This window comes from Eretmochelys imbricata, chromosome 2 (genome assembly GCF_965152235.1).
Source record: "Eretmochelys imbricata isolate rEreImb1 chromosome 2, rEreImb1.hap1, whole genome shotgun sequence".
In the NCBI taxonomy this organism is placed as follows: Eukaryota; Metazoa; Chordata; order Testudines; family Cheloniidae; genus Eretmochelys; species Eretmochelys imbricata.
Window position 1 is genome coordinate 179,715,667 of NC_135573.1, and position 25,201 is coordinate 179,740,867.

At 41.1% G+C, this 25,201-nt stretch overlaps 1 protein-coding gene across 2 annotated transcripts in view; it reads left to right on the top strand.

Moving 5' to 3' along the window:
- Nucleotides 1-25,201, top strand: part of ELMO1 (engulfment and cell motility 1) — a 417,191-nt gene that overhangs the window by 190,040 nt on the left and 201,950 nt on the right. For both annotated transcript variants that reach the window (XM_077811025.1, XM_077811026.1), the window contains exon 14: nt 10,800-10,904. In XM_077811025.1, the coding sequence (XP_077667151.1) occupies nt 10,800-10,904 (105 nt within the window). The remainder of the gene's footprint in view (nt 1-10,799; nt 10,905-25,201) is intronic.

The window sequence follows — 25,201 nt, forward strand, 5'->3', positions numbered from 1 at the left end:
TCCTAGTGTGGACACAGCTATATTGGTCAAAATGGGCTTATATCAGTATAGCTATTCCCATATAGGAAGGGGAATAAACTATTCTGGTATAAAGTGCCTTTATACTGGAATAAATGCATCCACATGAGGGGGTTGTATTAGTGTCACCACATGCCTAACCAAAGTAGTTACATGTACACAATAACTGTGTGTAGGCCAGGTCTTAGCTACTCTGCTGAGTTTGGTGGAGTCTGAGATGTTTAGTGATGCTTCTTGAAGCCAAAGAGAGGACAAGTAATTGTAATGGAGATGAACCCTTGATTTGTTTGAAACATCATGAAACTACATGAGCTGTATCCACTTCTTAAATGTTAATCTCACTTGTTTTGAAACCTGTTCTGTTTTAAATATCAAAAAGCCACCTGTTCAGATGGAGTGCTTAGTGCCTGTCAGATTTTAAAAGTCAGTCAGCTGCTTTCTAAAAGAAAGCCAAAGGGGCGATTAGGAGTTATATCATATATCGTGAGACGACATGGCAGTGCAATGGCACAAAGTCCATTTTCTGTTCCTTTTCTTTTAAAAAGTTCTGTTACAGCCAGTAGGCTTAGAAATCAAGACCCAGTGTAACGAGGTCCCTGGGGTGCAATCTGGGTTGTTGGTCTGCTGAGCCCTCCTTATCCACCAGCCTGTGCTACCTATCACACTGTGATGCTGATGTCAAGCTACAAGCCTCTGACAGGCACTGCATGCAGACAGCCATCCATAGGTAGGGGGACACTCAACTGAGTTGCATAAATCATCTCCCAGCCACTCATGAACCATCGGTAGGGAGGCTCCAGCCAATACCACCTAGTTCCCAGTCTTGCATCCAAGAACTGTACCGTCTTGCACTGGTCAGAAGCCTGGCCAGTGTAAGTTTATTATCTAGTTTGCCACTTCATCAAAAGAAAGTGGATATGCACCAGCCTTTGTAACCTGAGCAGACTTCCCAAGCACTTTAGACAAACTCACTGGTAAGGATAAAATATTAAAATAAGTTTATTAACTACAGAAAGATAGATTTAAGGTGATTATAAGTGGTATGCATACTGGTCAGAAATTTATCATCTTAAGAAAATTAAAAAGTAAACATGCCTTCATAATCCTAAACTTTTAGACTAAGCAAGAGCTGAATCTAACAGCTTTTCTTACCCCAGCAGATGGTACAGGCAGCTTACAGTTCTTCAGTACACGGACTGGACCCTTTTCCAGCCTGAGACTAAATTCCGTCAGTTCAAAGTCCTTTTCTTCCAGACATTCCTCCAGGTGTTGAGGTGGGGTAGCGGGAGGGGAGGGGATGTGGAAGAGGCCAAGTGATGATGTCACTGTCTCTCTTTTTATACCTTTTTTCAGCTCTTAGAAAGATCCTGGCTGTGACATGGGGGTGTCAGTTCGTCCCCATTGGTCAAGCAGTTTCCATTGCATAAGTCCCTTCTCCAAGAAGTCTCTGGGAAAGTACATTGGGTGTTGATGAGCCTTTAACAACTCCTTTATTGTAACTGAAAGGCTGGTTGTGGGTGTTCCCATCTCACAACATATTTCAATAATGTATCTATATCTATCTATATCTCAATACCTCATAACTTCACATACAATGATAGTACATACAATCCAACAGGATATTTTTGTTCAGCAAATCAATACTTAAAAATGATATCTCACAAGGCATATTTTGTAATCATACTATGTCATAATCCTCTGACAGTGTTGAATATGGTGGTTCCAGGGTGCTACTTTTAGGTACAGAGTGTCACATCCAGAGAGCTAACTCAGTGGAACAGTAAAACTATTGTATAAATTGTATGTACAGCTGAACTGGAGCCACATGGGAGTTTTAAAACATGCTGATAAAATGTAATTAGCTAAACTCAGAAACCCATGCAATACTGCACGTTGCATTGCACTGGTATGCTTAATCTGATGCCTTTATGTAGGTCACGTAAGCTTAACCTTCACATTTTTGAAATGTTGATCATAAACTTGTCTCTTTTCTTAAAAAAATAACATAAAGGGACAGATTCTCCACAGATGTCAGTGGAGCTATGCTGATTTGTATCAGCTGAGAATCTGACCCAATGATTTTGGAGTCTATCGGGGTCAGATTTCAAACAATACTTTTTGTTTTGTTTTGGGTGTGGAGGGGGGTTGTTTTGTTTTGAGAGGGAGATGCTGAGGGGAGGTCATAATTTCTTTGCAGATTGACAGGTCTGTTGAGTTGATGAGTCCAAAATCTGTCAAGAAAGACAGTTACATGCATTAGATCTATTCAAGTAAGTTTTATTTTTAGACAATAGCATACGCATGTTATTAATAAGCCTTACAAATCCATCATAAAAATTTACCAGCCCAGGTACACCCTTTGCCTGCATGATGATACTGAAAAAACGAACAATGTTTTACATGCTAGCAAACCACTGCCAGCCCTCTATCTCCCCTGAAAACCTGGTGCAAGTGGGCAAACAATTTTGCAAGTCTATGTTAAAATTTTAGCTAATAGAAACATAGGGGAGTTCATTAGATTGTTTGTGTATCACATAATGACTCATGCTAAAAGTATTTTAACTATTATAAATATATACAATTTTCATTGGTAAACGATCCTCTTGAATTTTGAGTTTAGAGACATCTGACTCAAGATATGCTGTCTTTTTATTCAACAGTCCTCCAGGTAAATGTTCCCTTTGTCTACAATGTCACTGTGGGAGAATGAAAAAATCAGAGAAAGCTTGGTAATATCAAAATACACATTTTGAGAGATATCAAGGAGAATATTCTCTTTATTATTTCTCAGTTTCTTTTTTCTAGAATGTCGGCTGTTAAAAACCCTGATACCACTGTCCCATCTCATTAAATTGTATTGTGAAACTTGTGCCTAACCTTTTACGATACGGTACAGTTAAATTAAAAGTCTCGGTTGCTCCTCCTTAAGAACTTTAATCTAATACCTCCTCACAAATGTATTTTCTGTGTAGTACTTTCTGTGTACACACATTTGTTGGTTAAAATAATTACTCTGTTAAAGTGAAGATGTGGAAATGCTTTGTTCTGAAGAGGTGGGAAGTAATTAGGAAAAGGCTCAGGTATGGGGTTTGGTATTCACTGATGTTTTTAGAATGAGTCAGTCACTGTGAAATGTTCCCTACTCAATTATGTCAATGTACCATATACCTAATTTGCAACATTCATGCCATCTCTGTTCAGAATTCTTCCTGAGCAAAGGTCAAGTACCGGCCATGTATATGCCAATCTAATTTTCACATTTGACCTAAGGAAGATTTTAATTTAGGTGCACCAGCAATTCAGAGCTAATTGATTATCCTGTTTTTTCTTTCTATGCCTTGAGAATTGGTTTGGGTACAACAGAAAAAGGGAACATATAGTGGAAGCTGTTCAGGGTTGGGGGAGATGACCAGTTCTTTCTCACAAAAATAACACCAAGTGCTAGCCAGAAAATGGGTATTTTTCACCAACATTTTTGAGAAAATACTGTTCTTTTCTCCGTGGAAAACTTTCAGCCACTTCCAGTCATAACTAATAACATTCAACTTTAAAAGTTTAGTGGTTTCATTCAGGTAAGCACTCACCAGATTGGACTCTTATATAAAAGCTATACAAACTTTGTGAGACTGACTATATAATGACTTTCCCAAGAGGTTCCAGCTTCTTTCCTGGGCACAACCCTATTGCTGGTCTTTAAGGGGAAGACTCAAGGTCCTCCGTCTCTCCCTGTGTTCCCACCAAATAACTTCTCTTCTTTGAGCTGCAGAAAACTCAAGTATGGTCTTCATGTGGAGAATAGTGGTAATGGGGTCCAGCACCTCTCACAGCCAATTTGCAAGGCTCCACCACCCCCCGCCCCGGATTCAAATTTAACATTGCTTATACACTACAGAGTGAAGAAATGTAAGATAATGTGGTTAGGAGTAAAATAAGGAAATAGTGGTTGCCATTCAAAAGTCAACAATTTCCAATAGACAGTACACCATTGTTACGCTGTACCATAGACACTATTATGCCATGTATGAGGATACTTCTGACACTGAAATATATCCACCCCTTGGGTGGAAGGTGGATGCTTTTAAAAAGCAACCAGTAGCACAATACAACAGTTTAGGATGGAAAACAAATAATGTTTTATCCAACTGTCATTCTAGTTGGATAAAACATTATTTGTTTTCCATCCTAAACTGTTGTACTGTGCTACTGGTTGCTTTTTAAAAGCATCCACCTTCCACCCAAGGGGTGGACATATTTCAGTGTCAGGAGTATCCTCATACATGGCATAATAGTGTCTATGGTACAGTGTAATAATGGTGTACTGTCTATTGGAAATTGGTTGGTTGAATGTAATTACTCAAATTGGAGTTTATCCAGAATAACTCTAATCTTGTGAAACATGCTGTGGGGTTTTTAATGGCCACAAGAAGCCAGAAGAAGATCTTCCCCCAAGCGACTTGCCTGAGGTCATTCAGGGAGCCTGAGATAGAGGAGGAAACAGACCCCACATCTCCTGAATCCAAGGCCAGTACCCCAGGCCCCTCCTCCTTGAATCCTAAGAGTTTGGTGACCACCACAGGAAAAAGTAGAAATTAGGCATTTCATATACACGAGCAGGCTTCATCTCTCCCATCGTCTCCTTTGTCTTTTTAGAATAATAGGAATTAATGTGGAAATTTCCCATTAGTTCATCTAGGCTACATTGCCCCCACCCACTGCAGGATTGTTTGCTATGGTATATTCTTGAGCCGTTTTAGTGAAAGGAATGCCATTGCTATCTTATGGTGTGAGAGGCCACGAAAATGTCAACTGTTGAGCTTTGCCCATGACTTCTATACAGGAAAAAGAGCCATATGTCCACACCATGGCTGATTCAAAACAGCCTTGAGAAGCTGGAGAATAGGTCTGAAATCAACAAGATGAAATTCAGTAAAGATAACTGCAAAGTACTTAACTTAGACAGGAAAAATCAAATGCACAAGTACAAAATGGAGAATAACTAGCTAGGTGGTAGTACTGCTGGAAAGGATTGAGGGGTTATAGTGGCTCACAAATTGAATATTAGTCAACAAAGCGATGCAGTTGCAAAAAAAAGGCTAATATCATTCTATGGTATATTAACAGGAGTGTTGCATGTAAGATAGGGGAGGTAATTGTCCTGCTTTACTTAGCACTGGTGAGGCCTCAGCTGGAGTATTGTCTCCAATTCTGGCTGCCACACTTGAGGAAAGATGTGGACAAATTGTGAGACAATCCAGAGGAATGAAACAAAAATTATAAAATGTTTAGAAAAACTAGACCTATGAGGAAAGGTTAAAAAACCTGGGCATCTTTAATCTTAAAAAAAGAAGATGGCGGGGGTACCTGATAAGTCTTCAAATATGTTAAGGGCTGTTATCAAGAGAATGGGGATCAGTTGTTCTCCATGTCCACTGAAGGTAGGAATAGAAGTAATTGTCTTAATATGCAGAAAGGGAGATTTAGTTTAGATATTAGGAAAAACTTTCTAATAAGGGCAGTTAAGTTCTGGAATAGACTTCCGAGAAAGGTTATAGAATCCTTGTCACAAAAGTTTTTTAAGAACCAGTTAGACAAACACCTGTCAGGGATGGTCTAGGAATACTTGGTCCTGCCTCAGTGCTGGCAGCTAGACTAGATGACCCCCCCCAAGGTCTTTTCCAGCCCCACATTTCTATTTTGGATTTACATCCCCTCCAAAAGGTAGCATATCCAGAGAGCATTGTGCCCAAATCTGTCGCTGTGTAGCAAATTCTCAATGATTCTGACTTTTTAGCATATATAGTACAGTAACTGTAGTTGGCACACACTGGTGAGATACTGAAAGATATGTAACTGTTCTTCAGTCTGTTACAAAAAAGTTACAAATGAACTAAACTTCTTTAGGCTACAAAGCAAATCGGTTCCCTATGCATTTCCCATTCTTGATTCTCTACAATGAGTGAAATTCACCAGACTTTTTTAAACAGATGCAGTTCATTTTCCCTTGGGCATCGTGTCTCATGTTTTTATTAAATTATGTCCTAGATTGAGGGCTTGCATACTTTTTAAATTATTCACAACAATATTTTAGATAGTTTAGTTTGGTATCTTTGTCTTAAACCCTCTTTATTTTCAACCATAAACACTCAACACATGTTCAGAGAAGGAGATCATTATGTTTTAATAAAATGTCAGTTATTTTGTTTCCTGATTTGCTGAAGAATTGAAAATAAAATGTATTGTTTCATACACGTCATACATTCCATCAGCTGTTGTCAGTTGGTATTGCTCCACTGATCTGTGATTTACAGCAGCTGAGGATCCTAGTGTCATAGCAGGAAATAACTTAAAAATTAGGATCCACAGTTTAGGTAGGCAGATGGGCTTGACTCAAACAAAAGAGAAATGATGAGTGATGGAGGTCTGGCTTTCTGACTGAACAAGCAGTGCCAAGAGACACTGTCTGGAGAAATGAGCCGTGGTGAGATTTCTCTTGCTTATAATTTCTTTGCTGTGGTCTCCGTGTCACTTAAGATCACAGAACCAGGCTAGAAATTTGATATATATAAGCTATTTGTATTTAACTTATGTTTATTTGACTGTCTTATTAGTTGGTTTTAACATTGTATATACCAACAAAAGAAATGCTAAGAGCTAAAGAAATTGGACTGGATCTAGTGTTGATACTGTATGCTTACCAAGAAAGGGTATTTTATCCACATACATTTTGTCTACCCTAGAGCTGAAGACAAAGAGAAGAGAATTGTGTGTAGCATTTAACCTAAAATGCAGTTATACTCCAAAAAGTGATTGTCAGAATGGCATTGTGCAGTTCCCTTTCCTATTAAATGTGCTTAGTTTATCAGTGCAAAGATGTCCCCTTCCCCCAACTATCAGTTTTGCAAACTCAGCCAGGGATCTGAAGGTCAAATTGTGTTCCCTATGGCATGCACATCAGTCTGCTCCACTTGTAGAATGTTGTAAGTGTAGAGAAGGTGCCGCTGAGATGTACGCTGTTATATTTTTGTCCCTTAAACTTAGTTATTGTGCAGGGTACATAGGTGTTTCCTGTGTGTCTGCCCAACCCAGCCTTGCAAGGGACATACCTTCCAGGAGAGGACTCCCTAATGCACGTCCCAGGCAGGGTAGGCTCCAGACGCTCTGTTTTCATTACTTCTTCTCACAGGCGGAAGGCTGTTTTGCCTTCCCATTGCAGTCTGTGTGAAATTGCCAAACAGCAGGGCAGGTCTATATGCAGTTCTTGTACCAGTTTTAATTCTGTTGATTTACACACTGATATAGTTAAAGTGGCACAATCCCTCTTCAGTTATACCTGCATAAAGGAGCTTATGTCAATATAGCTTAATTCCATAAATGTACCAAAATAAGCTATTGTGCTATAAGCTCCTTTATACTGGTATTACTGTGCCCATTGGAGGGGAGTTGTGCTACTTTAACTAATTGGTTAAAAAAAGAGTGTGTAAATGAACCCTGAGATTCAAGAGGTCTGAATCAAAACAAAATGTATTAAAAAAAAAACAGAGACAGATCAGATTTAAACATAGGAATCAGTCTACAGAACACATCTCGGGTATGTCTACACTGCAGTAAAACACCCAGGGCTGGCCTGTGTCCACTGACTTGAGCTCAGGCTGTGGGACTATAAATCTGCAGTGTAGATATCTGGGCTCAGGCTGGACATCTATACTGCAGTTTTAAAGCCCCACAGTTTAAGCCCAAGTCAGCTGATATGAGCCAGCCGCGGGTGTTTTATTGTAATCTAGGCATACCGCTATTCTGGAATTCTGCAGAGCCCATCTAGATATGTTCCCTTTAGATTTAGCCAATATCACTATCTGGGCAATGAGTGTTACACATCCCTGTCTTTCCCCTATCTGGCCCTTTCAACCACCCTAAGTCATGTTGCCTGGTTTTCTCTCCCCTGTCCTCAGCTTCCGCGGTCCTTCATAGTATGTGACTATTTTTGACGTTAAGGGTGAGACAGAATTCGCTACCATAGCAGGAATGCTAGTTGAGATTATTTATACCAGCATTTCAACAATATAATATTTGTTCAGATGTATCACTTGAGGGAAAGTGTAATAGTTGGAGCTGGTGAAAAGCAGGACTTAATTGTCCTGAGAATTTTGTCCCAATTTTTAATCAAATTCTAAAATTCTAATTTTTTCAACAAATTTTTCTTTGAATTTTGAAAAATTTCAGACACCTCTTGTAATAGCCTGAGTTCTCCATACAAAGGCTATTGTCCCTTTTATCTTGTAACCTTTCCTCCTTCACATCTAGTTCCAGAGGAATTTCCCAGATACCTCTTTAAAATCTAGCATTTCAAATGTCCCCTTGATCAACTGCCCCTTACTCAACATAAAATAATGAAATGTTTGAATCTAGGTTTGTATGTCAATTGTCCCTGGCTAGAGGTGTGAGCCTGACTCAAGTTCAATCTGTCTCTTAAAGCAACAGGATAACTATTTTTGTGTAGTTTCCTCTTGATAGCGTTTCTACTCACATATCAAATATGAATTATTGACAGATCACAGCCAACTTGTCACATACATCTACAAGTAAGGGGTTTTCCAGATGGAAATGGGTTAACAATTCTGTTGATGTGAGAAAAGGAGTAGAGTCCCATCTCAATCTCTTATAGCTTTATTGGATGTTCTGGCCAACAGAAGTAAAGTTAGTGAAGTGAGTGGATGAGACTGAATAAACACAGAGAGTTGATTGATGGACTAGGAATGCTGTGTCATTGTTAGTCACTTTTGTGATCATAAATGCACTTTTAAAACCTCTTTCGGTTGGGTCGTGTAAAATGGAAATGCTGTTTCTGAGTGTCTGGGGACATTTCTGTATGTTAGAATGTTGGAAATGAAGGCCTGGTCTGCACCAGGAAATTAGGTTGGCATAACTATGTTACGCAGGATGTGAAAAATCTACAACCCTGAGTGATGCAGTTAAACCAACTTAACCCCTGGCGTAGACTCAGGCCACTGATCAGATCGGAGGGTAGTGATCGATCTATCAGGGATCAATTTATCGCGTCTCGGGTAGATGTGATAAATGGATCCCTGATCACTCTGTTGTCCACTCCGTAACTCCACCACGGTGAGAGGCGGAAGCGGAGTCGACGGGGGAGTGGTGGCTGTCGATCCCGCGCTGTGTGGACGCGAAGTAAGTGATTCTAAGTTGATCTAAGATACGTCGACTTCAGCTATGCTATTCTCGTAGCTGAAGTTGCATATCTTAGATTGATCCCCCACCCCAGTGTAGACCAGGCCTCAGGGATTTGGAGAACCTACGCCAACAGGAGAACCGCACTAGTGAAGGTAACATCTTCACTTAAGTGCTACAGCAGCACAGATGCATTGTTTTAAGCGCAGACAAGCCCAAAGACACTGAAAAGGAGGTCCTGATGAGACTCTGTAATGAAAAATAAGAATTTCAGATGGTTTTATACCCTTGGGTCTTCTCCGTTGTGAGAAGCTTCTAAAAGTTACTTTTAAGAGCTGTGAAGTACTGTTGTCTAGAACTCTGCAAAAGTTCACATTTACATAAGCCTTGTATTCCATGGAACTTATTTAAAACATACATTTCATATCTCCTTAATCAAAAGATTCACTAGCAAACCTGCATAGATATGTGGTTTTGCTTCCAAAGCATGTGAAATTAAAGGTTTTTGCAGCTTGGTCTGGAAGTTGCCAAGTTTGACCTGGTTTCGACTGTGTTTTGCTGCGAGTTTTTGGATTCATTCAACCTCTAAGCACAGATTTGAAATTCAGATGTGCAGAAATTCAGAAACCTGAGAGAATGCTTACAAGAACCCCTGCAAAGTGAGGCTGCTAAAATTTGCACAGCTCTCCTCATGACCCTTTATGTGCAGGTCATGAGAGCCAACTCAGTCTATTTTAAGCATTACCTACTGAACTAAGTAACTTTCACTCATCTTCATTACATCTTTGATATGGTCCCATAGGTCAGTGGTTCTCAACCAGGGGTCCGAGGCCCCTTGGGGGGCCACGAGCAGGTTTCGGGGAGGCTGCCAAGCAGGGCTAGCATTAGACTCGCTGGGGCCCAAGGCAGAAAGCCTGCCGCATGAGGTTGGAGCCTGAGCCCCACCTCCTGAGGCTGAAAGTAAAGCCTGAGCAATGTAGCTCTACGGGGTCTCCTGTGGCATGAGGCCCCCTGGGAAATTGGCCTGCTTGCTACCCCTAACACCGGCCCTGGGCCTTTATATGCAGAAAACCCATTATTGTGACGCAGGAGGGCTGTGGAGTTTTTATAGCATGTTGGATGGGCCTCAGAAGGGAAAAGGTTGAGAACCCCTGCCATAGGTACTGTATTGTTGGACATACAGGTATATGTCAGTTTATACCCATATGTATTTATCCACATATGTTTATTAAATGTAAGAAATAATGCTGTGGGTGGGATTTTCAGAACCACCTGAATGACTTAGGAACACAAGTCCCATTGACTTTCTGTGGGATTTGTGCTCCTAAGTCATTTCTGCGTTTGAAAAGTCAACCTTGTATAATTATAGAACTACGAGATTAACATGCCAGTGTGATAATAACTGTCTTTAGACTGTGAGCTCTTTAGGCCATGGACCATCTCCTTGGTCTGTATTTATGCAGTGCTCAGTACAGTGGGGTGCTGGTCCATGATTGGGGCTTCTAGGCAGTATGGTAATGCGAATGAATAATAATAATGAGGTTGATGGCTTTTGTGTAGATATTTATAGTGTAAACTCTTTATCTTTTTCACAGAATCATGTAAACCCAGCAATGGATTTTACACAAACTCCTCCAGGAATGCTAGCCCTTGACAACATGCTGTACTTTGCCAAACACCACCAGGATGCATATATCCGGGTAAGGGTTCTTTCCCACTTCACACATTTTAGTTTCACAGCTCTCACAGATTATTTCATATTTTTAAATCATAATCCCAGGAAAACAGATGGGATCCTGACATCACAAAGAGTAATTAACAACTGAACAGAAAGCCACAGGGCACAGAACACCACCGCTTTCTGTGAAAGCTTTACGTGAATGCGCCACTATTGTATGTCTGATTCAACTAGTATTAATGGCCTTTGTTTTGTAGAGTGACCTGCAAAGGAAGGGGGAAAATAAGTTTATGCCTTGTGTTATGTATGAAGTAAAATCTGAAAGATTCTGTAAAAAATATGCAGATTTTCTTTGTTTTTTTTCCTCAAGAAGCAGAATTCTCTGTCCTGCTCCAGACAATTAACCCTGCCAAAAACTGACCTTAGCTCCCCAGGTAAAGATTCCTCTAGTGTCTGTCTAATACGCCTTGTCAACTGACCTTATCAACAGTGTCCTAGGGATTAAGGCACTCCTGCTAGGAAGCTATTGGAAATGATATATTTCATCTGGACACAGGGAGAGCCGAAGCATGATTCACTCTGCACGCTCCGCTCCCGCCCCCCCAGTTCCTGCCCACTCCTACTCTTAATTAGTTATTCTAAAGACAGTTTGATAGCAATGAGTTATATGTTGTTTCCTTATATATAGAGGCGTTGAACAGACAATAATCTCAGCATGTGGACGTTCTGCTCTTTATATTCCTGAAACTGAATATTTTCCCCTCTATAAGCCTACCTACTATAAGTGAGTGGAGGATGAGAAAATCAATACAGCGGAAGTCCAGAAAGTCATTAAGTATTCCTGAGATAGTTGGCACAGCTAAATGGCATAATTGCAGAGAAGAAGAGACCTATTTAAAGAGGACTAAATACAAGAAGAAAAATAGGCATATATATCATTGTTAGTTTAAAAAAAATTCTAAGAGGAATATGAAATATGTTACGTGGAAAGCTCCATTTAAAAGTGAATTTTAAAGTGTATTCATTAACCTACAGCTTTGCATAAAAGAGAATAATACCAAAGCCTTGAGAGGTTTGCAAAGGGCATGCTGACATCTAGTCCAATGATGACCCATAAGCAGAATGTCACCATAATAGGAGACAATAAGAGCTGCCCTTTAAAGACCTCTCTCTATCACCCTACATCTAATGTGGCCATTAAAGAATGCAGCAGTAACATGGAGTGCAATGAATATTAAACTCAGTACAAAAAAAAAACTGAAACATTATTACATATTAGAAAGTCAGTTTTGAAAGAAACAGAACTAAGACTATATGTTGAAATCTATTTTATTTTTTAAAGAGAATTAGGCAACCGACTCCCATTGAAATTCATATACCCCTTTGAAAATCTGAGCCCTAGAGTAGAATACTCTTTACTGGGGCACTCCAATGGACAGCCTATGATCCCAATTAAGAGAGTATGCCATAATTTTTAAGCAACCTAAATAGAGTTTAAAATTGGGGAGAAATTTTCTACTTAATAAATATAGTCACAACATTTCATTTATTTTTCTTATATTCATCTTTATTTTGCAAGTACTATATTAAGAATGGGATTTAGCATTTCACGCATAATTAACCTCTGTTTAAATACGCTACTCTTAGGGTATTTCTACAATGCAATTAAAAACCTGGGCAGGCTTGGGCTGCAGGGCCGTTTAATTGCAGTGTAGATGTCTGGGCTTGTGCTGGAGCCCAGGCTCTAGGACCCTGCGAGGTGGGAGGGTCCCAGAGCTTGGGCTGCATCCCGAGCCGGAACAGCTACCCCACAATTAAACACCCCTGCAGCCTGAGCCCCATCAGGTGGCAGGAGCCAGCTGTGGGTGTCTAGCTGCAGTGCAGACACACCCTTCGTTGTGACAAACTGCATGAGAGCTATGGACAAAGACACCATGGGTAAGGGAGGCAGGGCTGCTCTGATAAGAACATGTGACTGCTGAAGCTATTGATGCACACATCTTGAGGGTGAGTCTGGATTTCTTTTTCCCATTACTGTCCTTCTGTCTTTCTTCATACCCTTAAGGCAGCTTATGTTGACCTAACTATGTAAGCAATCTACACTTCAATTTCACTCCCGGCAACGTAACTGCCCTGCTACATCTACTTAATAACTCCACCTCCACGAGCGGTGTAGAGTCAAAGTCAGTGTAGTTTGGTTGACAATGCACGTAGACACTGCATTGCTTATGTCGACTGTTTCTGGCTTTTTAGGAACTATCCCACCATGCCCCACACTGACAGTACAATCAATAGAAGCGCTCCTGGTGAGGATGTGCACCGCTGACACAAGGAGCAAAGTGTAGACACGCACAAGTGATGTAATTACTGTGTCAGCGGTATCCTGATGTAAATTAGATCGACTTAATTTTGTAGTGTAGACATGGCCTAAGAGGGAACAATTAAGATTTGTAGGTATTGCAGAAGGTTTTGGTGTAGATACTTGAAGGAGATAAAAGGGTGGAGGCCTAGTGAGCTTAATAAAAAATGGCCTTCAAAGTTTAGGGGATTACGTGGCAAAAGACCTGGTGACAAGGCTGTTAGAAGGAGATTGCGGGGGTGGTTAACTCTGTATCTTAAAAGAAGAAAGAAAACAGTGTTGTGGAAATTCTGAAATAGAAATAATTAAAAACAAATAAAGCTGAACAACCTTCCCCTCCTGCCTTTTGATTCCTTTCCTCCTTCTTCTCTTTTTCTGCTGGCTACAGTTCAGCAAGACACTTTTCTCTATAATAGAATGTGTTCTTTTGTTTATACAACTCTGTTCCTCCTCTACCCCAGTCAGTTTTTCAACTAGTTGTGGGTTTTTCATTTGGACATTTACGTTAATGTCATTGAATTTCACTGCCTGTTTACCATTTAATGTGATTGGGGGGCCTCTTTAGAAAAATGTTGTTTAGTATAAAGAAAGCACAGTTGTCTCTAATTATATGGTTTCCTTGCTACCTTCTGTATGTTTAAAAAAAAAAAAGTTTGTTACGGAATTAGCATTTCTCCTTTTTTTTTTTTTTTTTCTTTTGGTTAACTAATGGCTTTGGTGATATCAGTGACTTCAGTAAAGTACACAGCAGTTTTTCATGTTCCACTTACAAAATCCATTGCAATTCTTAGAGGCTCTGCTTTTAAAAGGTGCAGTCATGTAATATATGGTATTCACTGATGGAAGTAATATTGAATCTTTGAAAGAAATTAAAGAACTTTTTACATTCAAAAGGAAAAATTGGCAGTTTCCCAAGTTGCATAATTACAGGACAGTTCATAGTGTGTAATTAAAGTTAACAGTGAAGCAAGTGATTGGAATAAAGCTTTGTGACAGATAATCTTTTTTTCCTGTTCTTATGGAGCAGACAAGTTCCTCCCCACCCAACCCAAAACACCTCAGCAGCAATTTCTAATAATTTTTTACAATAAAATTAAGTTACCATTTAAATGTATACTATGCAGTACAGGGATTTTCCATTAGAATGACATTTTCCTGTAACTAACTTGCAGTACTATGGAGCTGAAACTTTCCTTACTGTAAAAAGTGGCCCCCGAAAAAGCCTTTTTTTTTGTGGTTATAATCTCTTGTACTTCCTCATTGCTTTGTCTGGGATCTGTTGAAACAGATCTTTAATGGCCCACAGCTAGGCAGATACTACCAGTACCAGTGAGAGACTCGGGTACAGTATGCTTAATGCACAGTAATTTATTTGACAAAGAATCACACAAGCAGTTAAGATTACATAGCAAACATCTTCCCCCCAGTAAGCCTCAGCGCCTACAAGCATAAACCCTCAGTAACTATGTTGGCCTTACACAGTATCCTGACTGGCAAACAAAGCAGGTAGGTATATCTACCAATTCTAGATGGAGACTTTTTCTCTTCTCTTCTGTCCCCTTTCAGGTACTTGATCTGTCAAGGGTCCCCCGAAGCATGTATTGGTTACCCTGACGACCTCTGGTTCTGAAGTCCCACAAATGTCCCTCGAGGTGGGGTCTCGGTTACCCCAATGACTTCTGTCCCACAGTCTCAAACCTCTTCAGATGTTAATTGGGGAACACTAACTTAGCTAATTTACTGTGCTTAGCATATATACCCTTTTGTTCTCAAAGGAGTCTCATGCTCCAAAAATATGCTGTGTGGGCGTTTATTACTGGTATATTCTAATTAATATTTTGGAAGGAGGGGCTGCAGAACAGACCCAAACCAAAGCTCAATCAACACTTACCCTCTCATCAATCATTCACTTAGGCTCTTAGCATGATGTCATCCAGAAAGGGTCATTTTGACCCACGTCAGCTCGCACCAAGCCCACTGATCGCATGATTTTATGTCTTCTTTACTTTGTGAGCTGGTCCCCCTTGGCTGATATTCCAAAGTTCAGTGTTGAAACATACACGCAGCTTGAGCCGTTATTAACCTTTCAAATGCAGTTTCAGCAATTCCAGTAATTTTTCACATCGCTCATCTAATGCTAAGAGAATTCGGCTCTCAGAATCCTCTAGCAAGTTCAGATGTACCAAGTCATACCAAACTCATGTTTACCACATTCATTCACATCAGTTACAGAAATTCATAATAATTTGGCCCAACAGGATCTATAGCGCAAGGCTTTTTTATTTGAAATCCATGATTTTTTTTTTTTTTTTACAAGATACAATTAGGAGTGAACTATATAGCTTTGTATCTGACTTACTTTGTTTTTGTGTATGTGCATGCTTGGATACTTATATTGATGTAACAAATGGAGTGTCCATTTCACTTGTCTATCCCTGGAGATTAATGGAACCAGAATGGTTCTAGATGTTTATAGGCGATTCTAGTCTCCTGTATTTGTGAGCTAGTAGAATATGAAGGTTGTTGTTGTTCATCACTGATACGTTGGTTTCTAAATGACTCATTCCCATAGATCACCTTCACAGATCACCTTGGTATACTGATGACCTGCAACAGATGCAAACGTGGGGGGAGCATAGAGTGTTGCTGCTGGTCTTTGTTCTCCCAAGCCAAGTTAAATGAAACATGTTGTGGCTGTTATGCAGGCAAAGAAGGGTTCTCATCTCTATGATTCTCATCTAGTGCTTCTGTTCTGGGCGATGTATAACTCAATGAATTCTTTGTATTTTTTCTTGGCTGTGCTCAGTCAGATTCTGATGGGTCTTGCTGTTTTCCTGGGGTCAGATTGTGTCTGGTGGAGACAAATATATCTCCATTGACCTTGAGTTTCAACTAGTTTTTGCTAGTGGTGGGACCTTAGTGGTGCTATTTGTGAGTTGGAACCATGTTTCTCCTGTTTAGTAAAATCAAATGAGGAGGTATTGAGTCCATTATTGTTTGAAATCATGAATGTGTTCTTGAGTAAAGGCAAAATACCAGGTAACTCTGGCATCACTGAATTTCCCAGATTCTTATCAATCAGATTTTTAGCCTATGTATCATATAAATACTGCACTGGTCAAATTAGCTGATGATCTCCAATTTGGGATGGACAAAGGAAAGCTGTCCACACTGATTCATTTAGGTCTCTTGCCATCCTTTGATGCCATTGACCACAAGGTGGTATTGATTTGACTAGCAGATCTGGCTGGAGAGACTCTCAGTAGACTGAGATCACAGTGGATTTCATTTCCTATCTTTTAGATAGTCTGTGATGTTATTCTGTCTTGTTTTCAATAATATATGTCTTGTTCTCAGACTCTCATGATGGCTTATGTCTGAAAGTAAAATAAATATTGTAAATATCATATTGGCAACTTTTTCAAATTTGTCACGTGGATCCATTTATAGATGAAGGATGAGATTGTCAGCTGTTGTAAATGGCTAAGCTGCCATTGAGGTCACTGGACCTGAGCCAATTCACAGCAGCTGAGAGTTTGATCACATGTGTATAATCAAAATGCTGCTGGGTGCACTTTCCTCCCCTGAGACTATTTGGTGATTATTATTACTTACTTTAGTTGTGACTTCTTTACTGCTCTGCCAAGAGTGAAAAACAACAGAAGAGCAAGGGAACATGCCTCATGTGTGGAATAGTTCAAATACTCCAAATTCTCCAGGTATTTTTTTCAGCTATCCCTCTGCATTAGAATTAACCTCAATAAGTTTTCTATATGAGGGGTTCTCAGCCTTTCCTTTCCTGAGCCCCCCATAACGTGCTATAAAAATTCCATGGCCCACCTGTGCCACAAAACTGTTTTTCTGCATATAAAAGCTGGGTCCAGTATCAGGGGATAGCAAGCAGGGCAATTGCCTGGGGCCCCACTATGGTTGCTAACTTTCTAATCACACAAAACAGAACATCCTTGCCCTGCTCCTGCTCTTCCCCTTCTTTGAGGCTCTGCCCATGCCCCGCCCCTTTTCCAATCTCCGTCCCCGCTCCATTTCCCCTCCCTCTGTTGCTCACTCTTCCACACCCTCACTCACTTTCACCGGCCTGGGGCAGAGGGTTGGGGTGTGGAAGGGGGTATGAGCTCTGGGCTGGGGGTGCAGACTCTGTGGTGGGGCTGGGGATGAGGGGTTTGAGATGCAGGAGAGGGTTCTGGGCTGGGGAAGGGTTGTGGTGGTGGGGGGATGAGGGCTCTGGCTGGAGGTGGAGCCAGGGATGAGGGGGTTGCAGTGTAGGAGTGGGCTTTGGGCTGGGCCAGGGGTTTGGGGTGGGGATGGGGTGCAGGGTCCTGGCGGCATTTACCACGGCTCCGAGGAAGCATCTGCCAGGTCCCTCCAACCTCTAGGCACATTGGTGACCAGGCGTTCCGGTGGAAAACTGGATGCCTGGCAACTCTAGGTCCCATACCACATGGGGCGCCATGAAGCTAAGGTTCTCTGACTTGAGCTTGAGGCCCAGGTGATGGGGCTTGGGGCGATGGGGCTTTGGCTTTCTGCCCTGAGCCCCAGTGAGTCTAATGCCAGCCCTGCTTGGTGGATCCCCTGAAACCTGCTCGCAGCCCCGCAGAGGGCCTCAGACCCCTGGTTGAGAACTGCTGTTCTATATGTTAGTTCACAGGGCCAATCTGACCATGTCTCTGAGAATTGCTAGCCAGTCACCATTGGTAGTTTAAGAACTACTGACCATGTGGGAAAGCAATAGTGCAAACCATTTTTAGTCCCTGTGACTGTTAGTCAGTAGGATTATGTCCGGTAATCCAAAGGCGTAATATACTGCTATACACTTACATATGTATACAGGTATAAACTTTACTGGCAGGCAGTTTCTTCAGCTACTACCTTTCTTTTTTCCTCTTTGAGCCTTCAAAAATTTTGGAGGAGGAGGAGGTGTCGTTTCTGAGCCACAAGATGCAGATGAACATTGCTGGCATTCTGTGAAGATCATTCATAACTCTAATGGGTTGAGTCACAGTCAGACTGTGTATTTTATAACCCATACATTTGTTGTATAGGAGGCTTCCTACACACCCTTCCACCAATTCACAAAAGCCTCCTTGTGCCTACTCATTCTATCCTGATCAGAACGAGTTGTCCACCATATAGTTTGAGCATTTTTGAAATAAAATTTAGTTTGATTCCTGTAATCCTATTTCCCCCCCCCCCAAAAAATGATTGGAAAAGGATATAATTTATTTCCATTTTGTTAAAGCTGGTAAGAAAAGTGAGCTTTGTTGCATTTGTTTTTCTAATATGTACAGCCTATTATCCAGGTCATTGGTTCCCAACCATTTTTATTTTATTGTTGCCTTCTCTCATTATTTTATTTCTCCATTTTCTTTTGCCTGTTCTCCCTCTCCCCCACCCCTTGTCTTTATTTTATTTTCTGTTCCTTTTTATTTCTTACTCTTTTTTCTGTTCTTTCACATATCTTACTCTTTTCACATCTTACACTCCTCCCCCTCAGTAGCTCTGTTACCCCTCCTTGTTCCCTCACTTACCAGAAGGCTGCATATTTCTGAGGGTTGGGAACAGCCATTTGTGTCTGCAAGATTGAGTTGAGTTCTGTGGGAGCTGAGAACAGCTTGGGCTGCTGATTAAACTTGTGGCCCAGTACATGGGAGCTGCCAGCTAAATTAAGTCCTGGTCCACAGCTTGCTGAAGTTGATGGGAGTCTTTGGATCAGGTCCTTCGGGTGCCATAATGGGAGCATGGAAAGAAGATAGGTGGCTTTTTTGGAGCCACCTACTACTGTTTCTGCAGAGGTTTGTGGTGTGTATGTGTAGGATATGGGGTCGTGTAGCTTTTATCACTCACTCTGACCCTCTCCTCTGCCCTGTGCACCATCTTATCCTCTGACCTAGTCTGGTGCTATATTGCAGCCCACCCCACAGGTGTGAAACACTGATTTAGGCCAGCAGTTCTCAAACTTCATTGCACCATGACCTCCTTCTGACAACAAAAATTATGACATGACCCTGGGTGGGGGGAGAGGGTGTGTGGAGCCAGAGTTGCAGCCCTGTTGCCCCAGGCAGATGGGGGCAGGGGCATGGCAGAGCCTGAGCCCTGCTGCCCTTGACAGAAATCCTTGGGCTTCGGCCTGGGCAGCAGGGCTCAGGCTTTGGCTTCAGCCCTGGGGCCCAGTGAGTCTAATGCTGGTTCTGGCAACCCCATTAAAATGGTGTCATGACCCACTTTGGGGTCCTTACCCACAGTTTGAGAAGCGCTGATTTAGACATTTCTAATGTCCGTATCACAGTGTTGGGGTGCAGAGGCTTGGAGTGTGGGAGGGGGCGGGGTGCAGACTTTGGGAGGGAGTTTGGGTGCTGGGAGGGGGCTCTGGGCTGGGGCAGGGAGTTGGGGTGCAGGAGTGAGTGCAGGCTCTGGGCGGCACTTACCTCAGGCAGCCTTTGGGAAGCTGCTGGCACGTCCGGCTTCTAGGTGGAGGGGCAGCCAGGGGGCTCTGCATGGTGCCAAGTCTGCAGGTGTCATCCTCACAGCTCCCATTGGCCACGGTTCCTGGCCAATGGGAACTGCAGAGCCAGTGCTCAGTGTGAGGGTGGCATGCGGAGCCCCCTTGGCTTCCCCTACACCTAGGAGCTGAACATGCCAGCAGCTTCCAAGGAGCCGCGCAGAGCCAGGTAGGGAGCCTGCCTGTGCCACCAACTGGACTTTTAGCTGCCCAGTCAGTGGTGCTGACCAGAGCCGCCAGAGTCCCTTTTCAACTGGGCATTCTGGTCAAAAAACAGACACCTGGCAACCCTATCTTCAGTACTGGGAGAAGGAGGAATCTCTGGCTCCAGCTATTGCTTCAGTGGCTCCGGGGGGAAGAGGAGACACTGCATGGTGTTGCAAAGGCCCTCCTCCAACCACCATTACCCTCAGCACCTGCAGGAAGCAAAGAGAGGCTCTGATCCTATTTCCCAAGGTGAAGTGGTGGATGGACCTACTGTTTATTGTGAAACTTTCATTAGAGTGATTTGGTTTGGTTGGAAGAGGTCAAAGGGAGGCGCAAAAGCAGGGCCACCACACCAGATGGGCAGCAGGGGCAGGAGTCGAACTTGCAATCTCCTGATCCGTAGTCAGTCGCGTTATCCATTGTGCTTCACTACAAAAGGAATTTACTGTTCATGTACATTTGGCAGGAATAATGTCAAGGCAGCATCAAAGGCTCTGAAATTGGACTGCATGCCATGCTGTTGGCACTACAGTCCGACAAGCAGAAAGGTTCTTTCAGTCTGGAATTATTCATTGTGCAGCACTGTCCATGAGGAACAATTGCAGGTACATCCCAGAGTAGCATCTAATATTGCAGTATTTGATTTTATTATACTGCGTATCCATTGCTCAGTACAAAACAATACGAAGAACTTCATAATTTTCAGGTGCCAAACTAAACATTCCATACAAAACACAAGTATGGGGAAAACCCCCACTAAGTTACTAAGGTTGCAAGGTCAAACACTCAAAAGGAAGGAAATACCAGATTTAAGGTATTCAGATATGTTCAACTTTAATTTTGACCCCTGGTGCACATGCATTATGGTACAGTCCTCAGTTATATGATCACATATTTTATTTTTTCCACAGGACTGCTTCACATTGTTTCATGGCTGGCTAACCATATTGGTGGTCCATGCCTCCTGTTTGACAGCTCTTCCTGTGAGCAGCAGACTACAGGACACCCCTCACGCCTCAGTTGGATATTCTGCATCCAACTTCCCTATGTGGTGATCCATCACAGACTTATCACCCATGGCCCTTAACTTGATCCAGTAGTTAAACCTTAGCTTCCTTTCAGTAAAGGCAAGGTTTTTCAGCTGAGTTCCTTATATCAGAGAGATTATTTCCCTTAGGGCTGATCAGCCTTTCTCTGATACTGCCATTTGAATAAGATGTCCAAACTCCTCTGGCCTACCACTCCAAGCTCCTCCTTCCCTGGATGATAGGCAGTGATCCAAATCCCTTTGCCTGGGAGTAGTAATTTTTTTGTTTTGTCCTGCAAAGCTGTAGTTGTTCCACATGAATACACAGTAGAAGGCTGGAGAAGAAAGATGGGGGGCTGAGGAACGGGGAGGCAAAAGGAGCAACATGGGAAGATGGAAGGAAAACAAATAGATAACAGAGGTAGGAGGAGAGGTTACAGAGACAACACAAGAGGAAGATGGTTAGAAGGACAGTGGGATGTATGTAAAGGAAAATGACGATAAAAGCTTTGGGAGCAAAGGCAGAGTGGAGAAAGGGAAAGACAGAAATCCTATCTTCCCATAATAGGGCCTCTTATCCAGCACAAGCAGGAAAAGCTACTTCCAGACAAGGCAATTAAGGCATCTGGACATGGCAGGAATGATAGAGAAGTTCATTGTACATAACCAATGGTAAGAAAATGCAAAGGAGAAGAAAAGATAGAACATCATGTTTCTTTTAGCATTCAAATACTTCCAGATTGCTTCTATGGGATCTGGTGAGGGTTATTATCTTAGCCAACATCTCCTTTTGATGTTTGCCTGTCACACACTGCAAGAAAAGTAGGGCTTGGCTATATTATTGTACAACAAGTGTAGAGAAATACTGATAGTTAATAGTGCCATGATGCCTGTCAAAGCATCTGTGTTGGGATTTATTGTATTACTGTAGCTGTAGTGAATCTTTTAGTCCTTCACTCTGTATCTCATTCCCAGTCATAATGAATCTCTGTGGTATTAGCAAACCTATAGCTCAGTGCAGGAATCTAAGAAATACCACCAACAATTTGCTTTGGAGCAATATTCTTTGAGCCAGTGTCATCCTTAATGTGTGAACTAGGGGACTGGCTAAATTTATTTCTTAACATTGAAGGAAAATATTTGGCTGCCAGTTTCTTCCTTCTATATTTTGATGGTGGAAATCATGAAGGCAATACCCATCTTTATAACTTTGTTCTCAGTTATTAATAAAAAGTCAATTGAAAACATATAAGCTGCTTGCCTTGTCTAGGTCAACGTTATGTTATGATCAGATATGAAAAATATGTCTCTGCCCAATATTGAGGGACCGCATCATGCTCCAATGGCGTGATAGTCAATGAAGGATCACCAAGGAATGATGTAAAGTTTCCAGCAACAGTTAAGTAAATCTTCTGTTTCCTGTTTGTTGCTGGAAACTTTACATTGTATCTCTGTGATTCTGGCATGAGACTTGAGATTTTGCTATGCTATCCTCTGTAGTTTTGGACTTTTTTCCTGCAGTTACCAGTTTATTGTAAGAGTTTTGGGTGATGGTTCCTATTGATTATAACCAACATACTGTAAAGTATATAGAGTAGTCGGTATAAAAAAAGTCACATGTACCAAGAAAGAAATTTCCTCCTCTATATCTTTCTTGATGCCTAGTTGGGTTCGTGGCTGTTGGATGTCTAGCATTCTTGTTTACTGGAGAAGGTGCCTGACTCCCTCCAGGACAACTGCTGGATAAATGTCTATCATTTCCAGCTTTGATGCTGTAGAAAGAAGCATCATTTAAACAATCAGTTTAGTTGACCCTTTGCTGTCTAAGGTTTAGCTGTAGGTGTAGACAAGGTCAAACCATGGTCAGCACCAGGTTAGCTATATCAATTGCTGACAATCAATGACTGAAATGGTACCATTTCCAAATGTAAACAAAGGCCTTCGTTTCTCTCTCTGACCCACCTTGATTTTGTTTAGTAAGTATTTGGAAACTTTCCCCTCCACTCCACAGTAAAGATTGAAATTTAGGGGGCGAAAGCAGTATTTGCTGTGGAACAAATTAAATAATTTGGAAAAATACATTATAAAACAGTAAGACAACATTTGCAGCAACAATATTCTCCAATTCCTGCCCCTTAATTAGCTATAGAATATTACTGGTGGGAATGGTAAAAAAAAAAAAAAAAAAAAGGGGGGGGGGGGGAAATAACATTTACTTTCTTAAAAATTGTCTCCTCTTGCCCTTTCACATTTCTTTAACCCATTCTTATTTTCTTATTTTTCAGTAACATCTTCAACTTGTTCCTCTTAGGATTTATTTTGTCTTCCTTTTTAGCTTTACTCTCTTCTGTATTGTACACATATTCTGTATTCTAGCTATACTTTCCCCCTTTATTTATTGTTTTATTTATTTATTTATTTATTATTTTATTTATTGTATTCTAGCTATACTTTCCCCCTTTATTTGTTGTTTCTTCGTTCTCTTTTCTTTCCTTTGAGCTCTCCCTAGCCTCTTCTCTCGTATTGTTTCTTCTGCTTGCTCTCCCCTGTAGTTTTTCTTCCTTTTCCTTGGTCTCTTTCCCTTTATATCTTTTTACCTTTTTCTCCATCCTGGATCCTTTTTAAATTGTGAGCACGGCACATAGCAGTTGTCTTAACTTTCCTCACAGTGCCTCAGTGTAGGGGTAGTGGTCTCTGAACAAGAACTGAGCTTATTTCCCAGTTATGGTTTAAATACTTAAAACGGTTGTGGGTTAGGTTTGGAGTTCCAGCCTGTGCTCTAAATTTCATAACTTGTGTTTAGTTAAACCAGATAATGTTGTACACAATAGCTTTGTGGTAATTATGAGGCTGTAAACAAATTCTGTCAGTTGGAGCAGTTAAAAGACTTTTCAGAAAACTACCGAGGTCCAGTGAAAAATTTTCAGAACTTTACTCAAATGGTCATATCCAAGAAAAGATTAAGCCATTATGTGTATACCATACAGTGTTATCAGAATGGTACAATTTCCCCAAATTGTACCATTCTGATAACACTGTATGGTATACGCATAATGTATGTATGGGGGAGGGAATCACAGTTGCACACCTGTCAGTTTCTTTGTTGGATCATTGAGAGGGCTGGCAATAGAAGGAAATGAAGGAGAGAACTGGATGAGCAGCATGCAGCACTCCCACAATTTGGAGTAAGGATTGTCTTTTCTTTAAATGTGTATACAGCACTTAGAATCGTGGAGGACCAAATCCCTGACTGGGGCCTCTAGATGCTACCACGTGCAAATAATAAACATCTGAAAACACTGAGGGAGGTAGTACCGTACCAGGAAAGGAGAGAGCGGCCAGGTAATTCAAGGCTGAGATGAGGTCAAGAGGAGTTGCATCTTAACTGTGGATTTCCATTTGAATAAGGATTATGTGGGTTTAGTGATACCTTGGCTGTTAATTTTTCTTAGAGGAATAAATAAACAGATAGAATCATGCATCAAGCTAAGTTATAAAATCTAATACAAAAGTGCATGAGTATTTTTGGTCTAGATCCGTATATTACTTCATAGATATATTTCTTTCCCTGCTAGTGTTTTTGAGCAATTTGCTAAAGAAACCTGTTTGCCCGCTGACTATTTCTGTCCCCTTCACAACCAGAGAGCTCAGGGAAACAAAGATAAAACAAAGATACTGCCTTTGTCAGCAGTATTTTATTAATATTTTATTTTGCATCAGGATATGGTATTCCTAAATTATGAAAAAAGTGTATTACAGATAAACTAATGAATGTTTTAAATCTATTGCCAAGATTAGGAATTATTTCTTCTGGGCTGTTTATAAGAGCTGTTTTTTACAGTAATTGTGGCTTATTAAAGATCAGTATCTGTAACTGTAGAATTTACATCCACATATTTAACGGCAGCTATGCCTTTTCCATCTTCCTTGCTTGAAAATTCTTTACTATGTGTCATGTCTTCTTTGTTCTACACAGAAAATGTGAAAAGATGGATGCTTGAATGGAAGGAGAAAGGAGCATTCTGCAGTTGCTTTACATATTGATTACTCAAATTGCCATTTAATTTGGTGTTTAGTAGTACACAGTGCCTCAACTATTTCTCAGCCATTCTTATTGATTGCAGTAATTCTGCTTTAACATTATATGAAGATACAGTTTTACCATTAAATATTTATGCACTCATGAAATGTTAACACGTTGGGTTAATG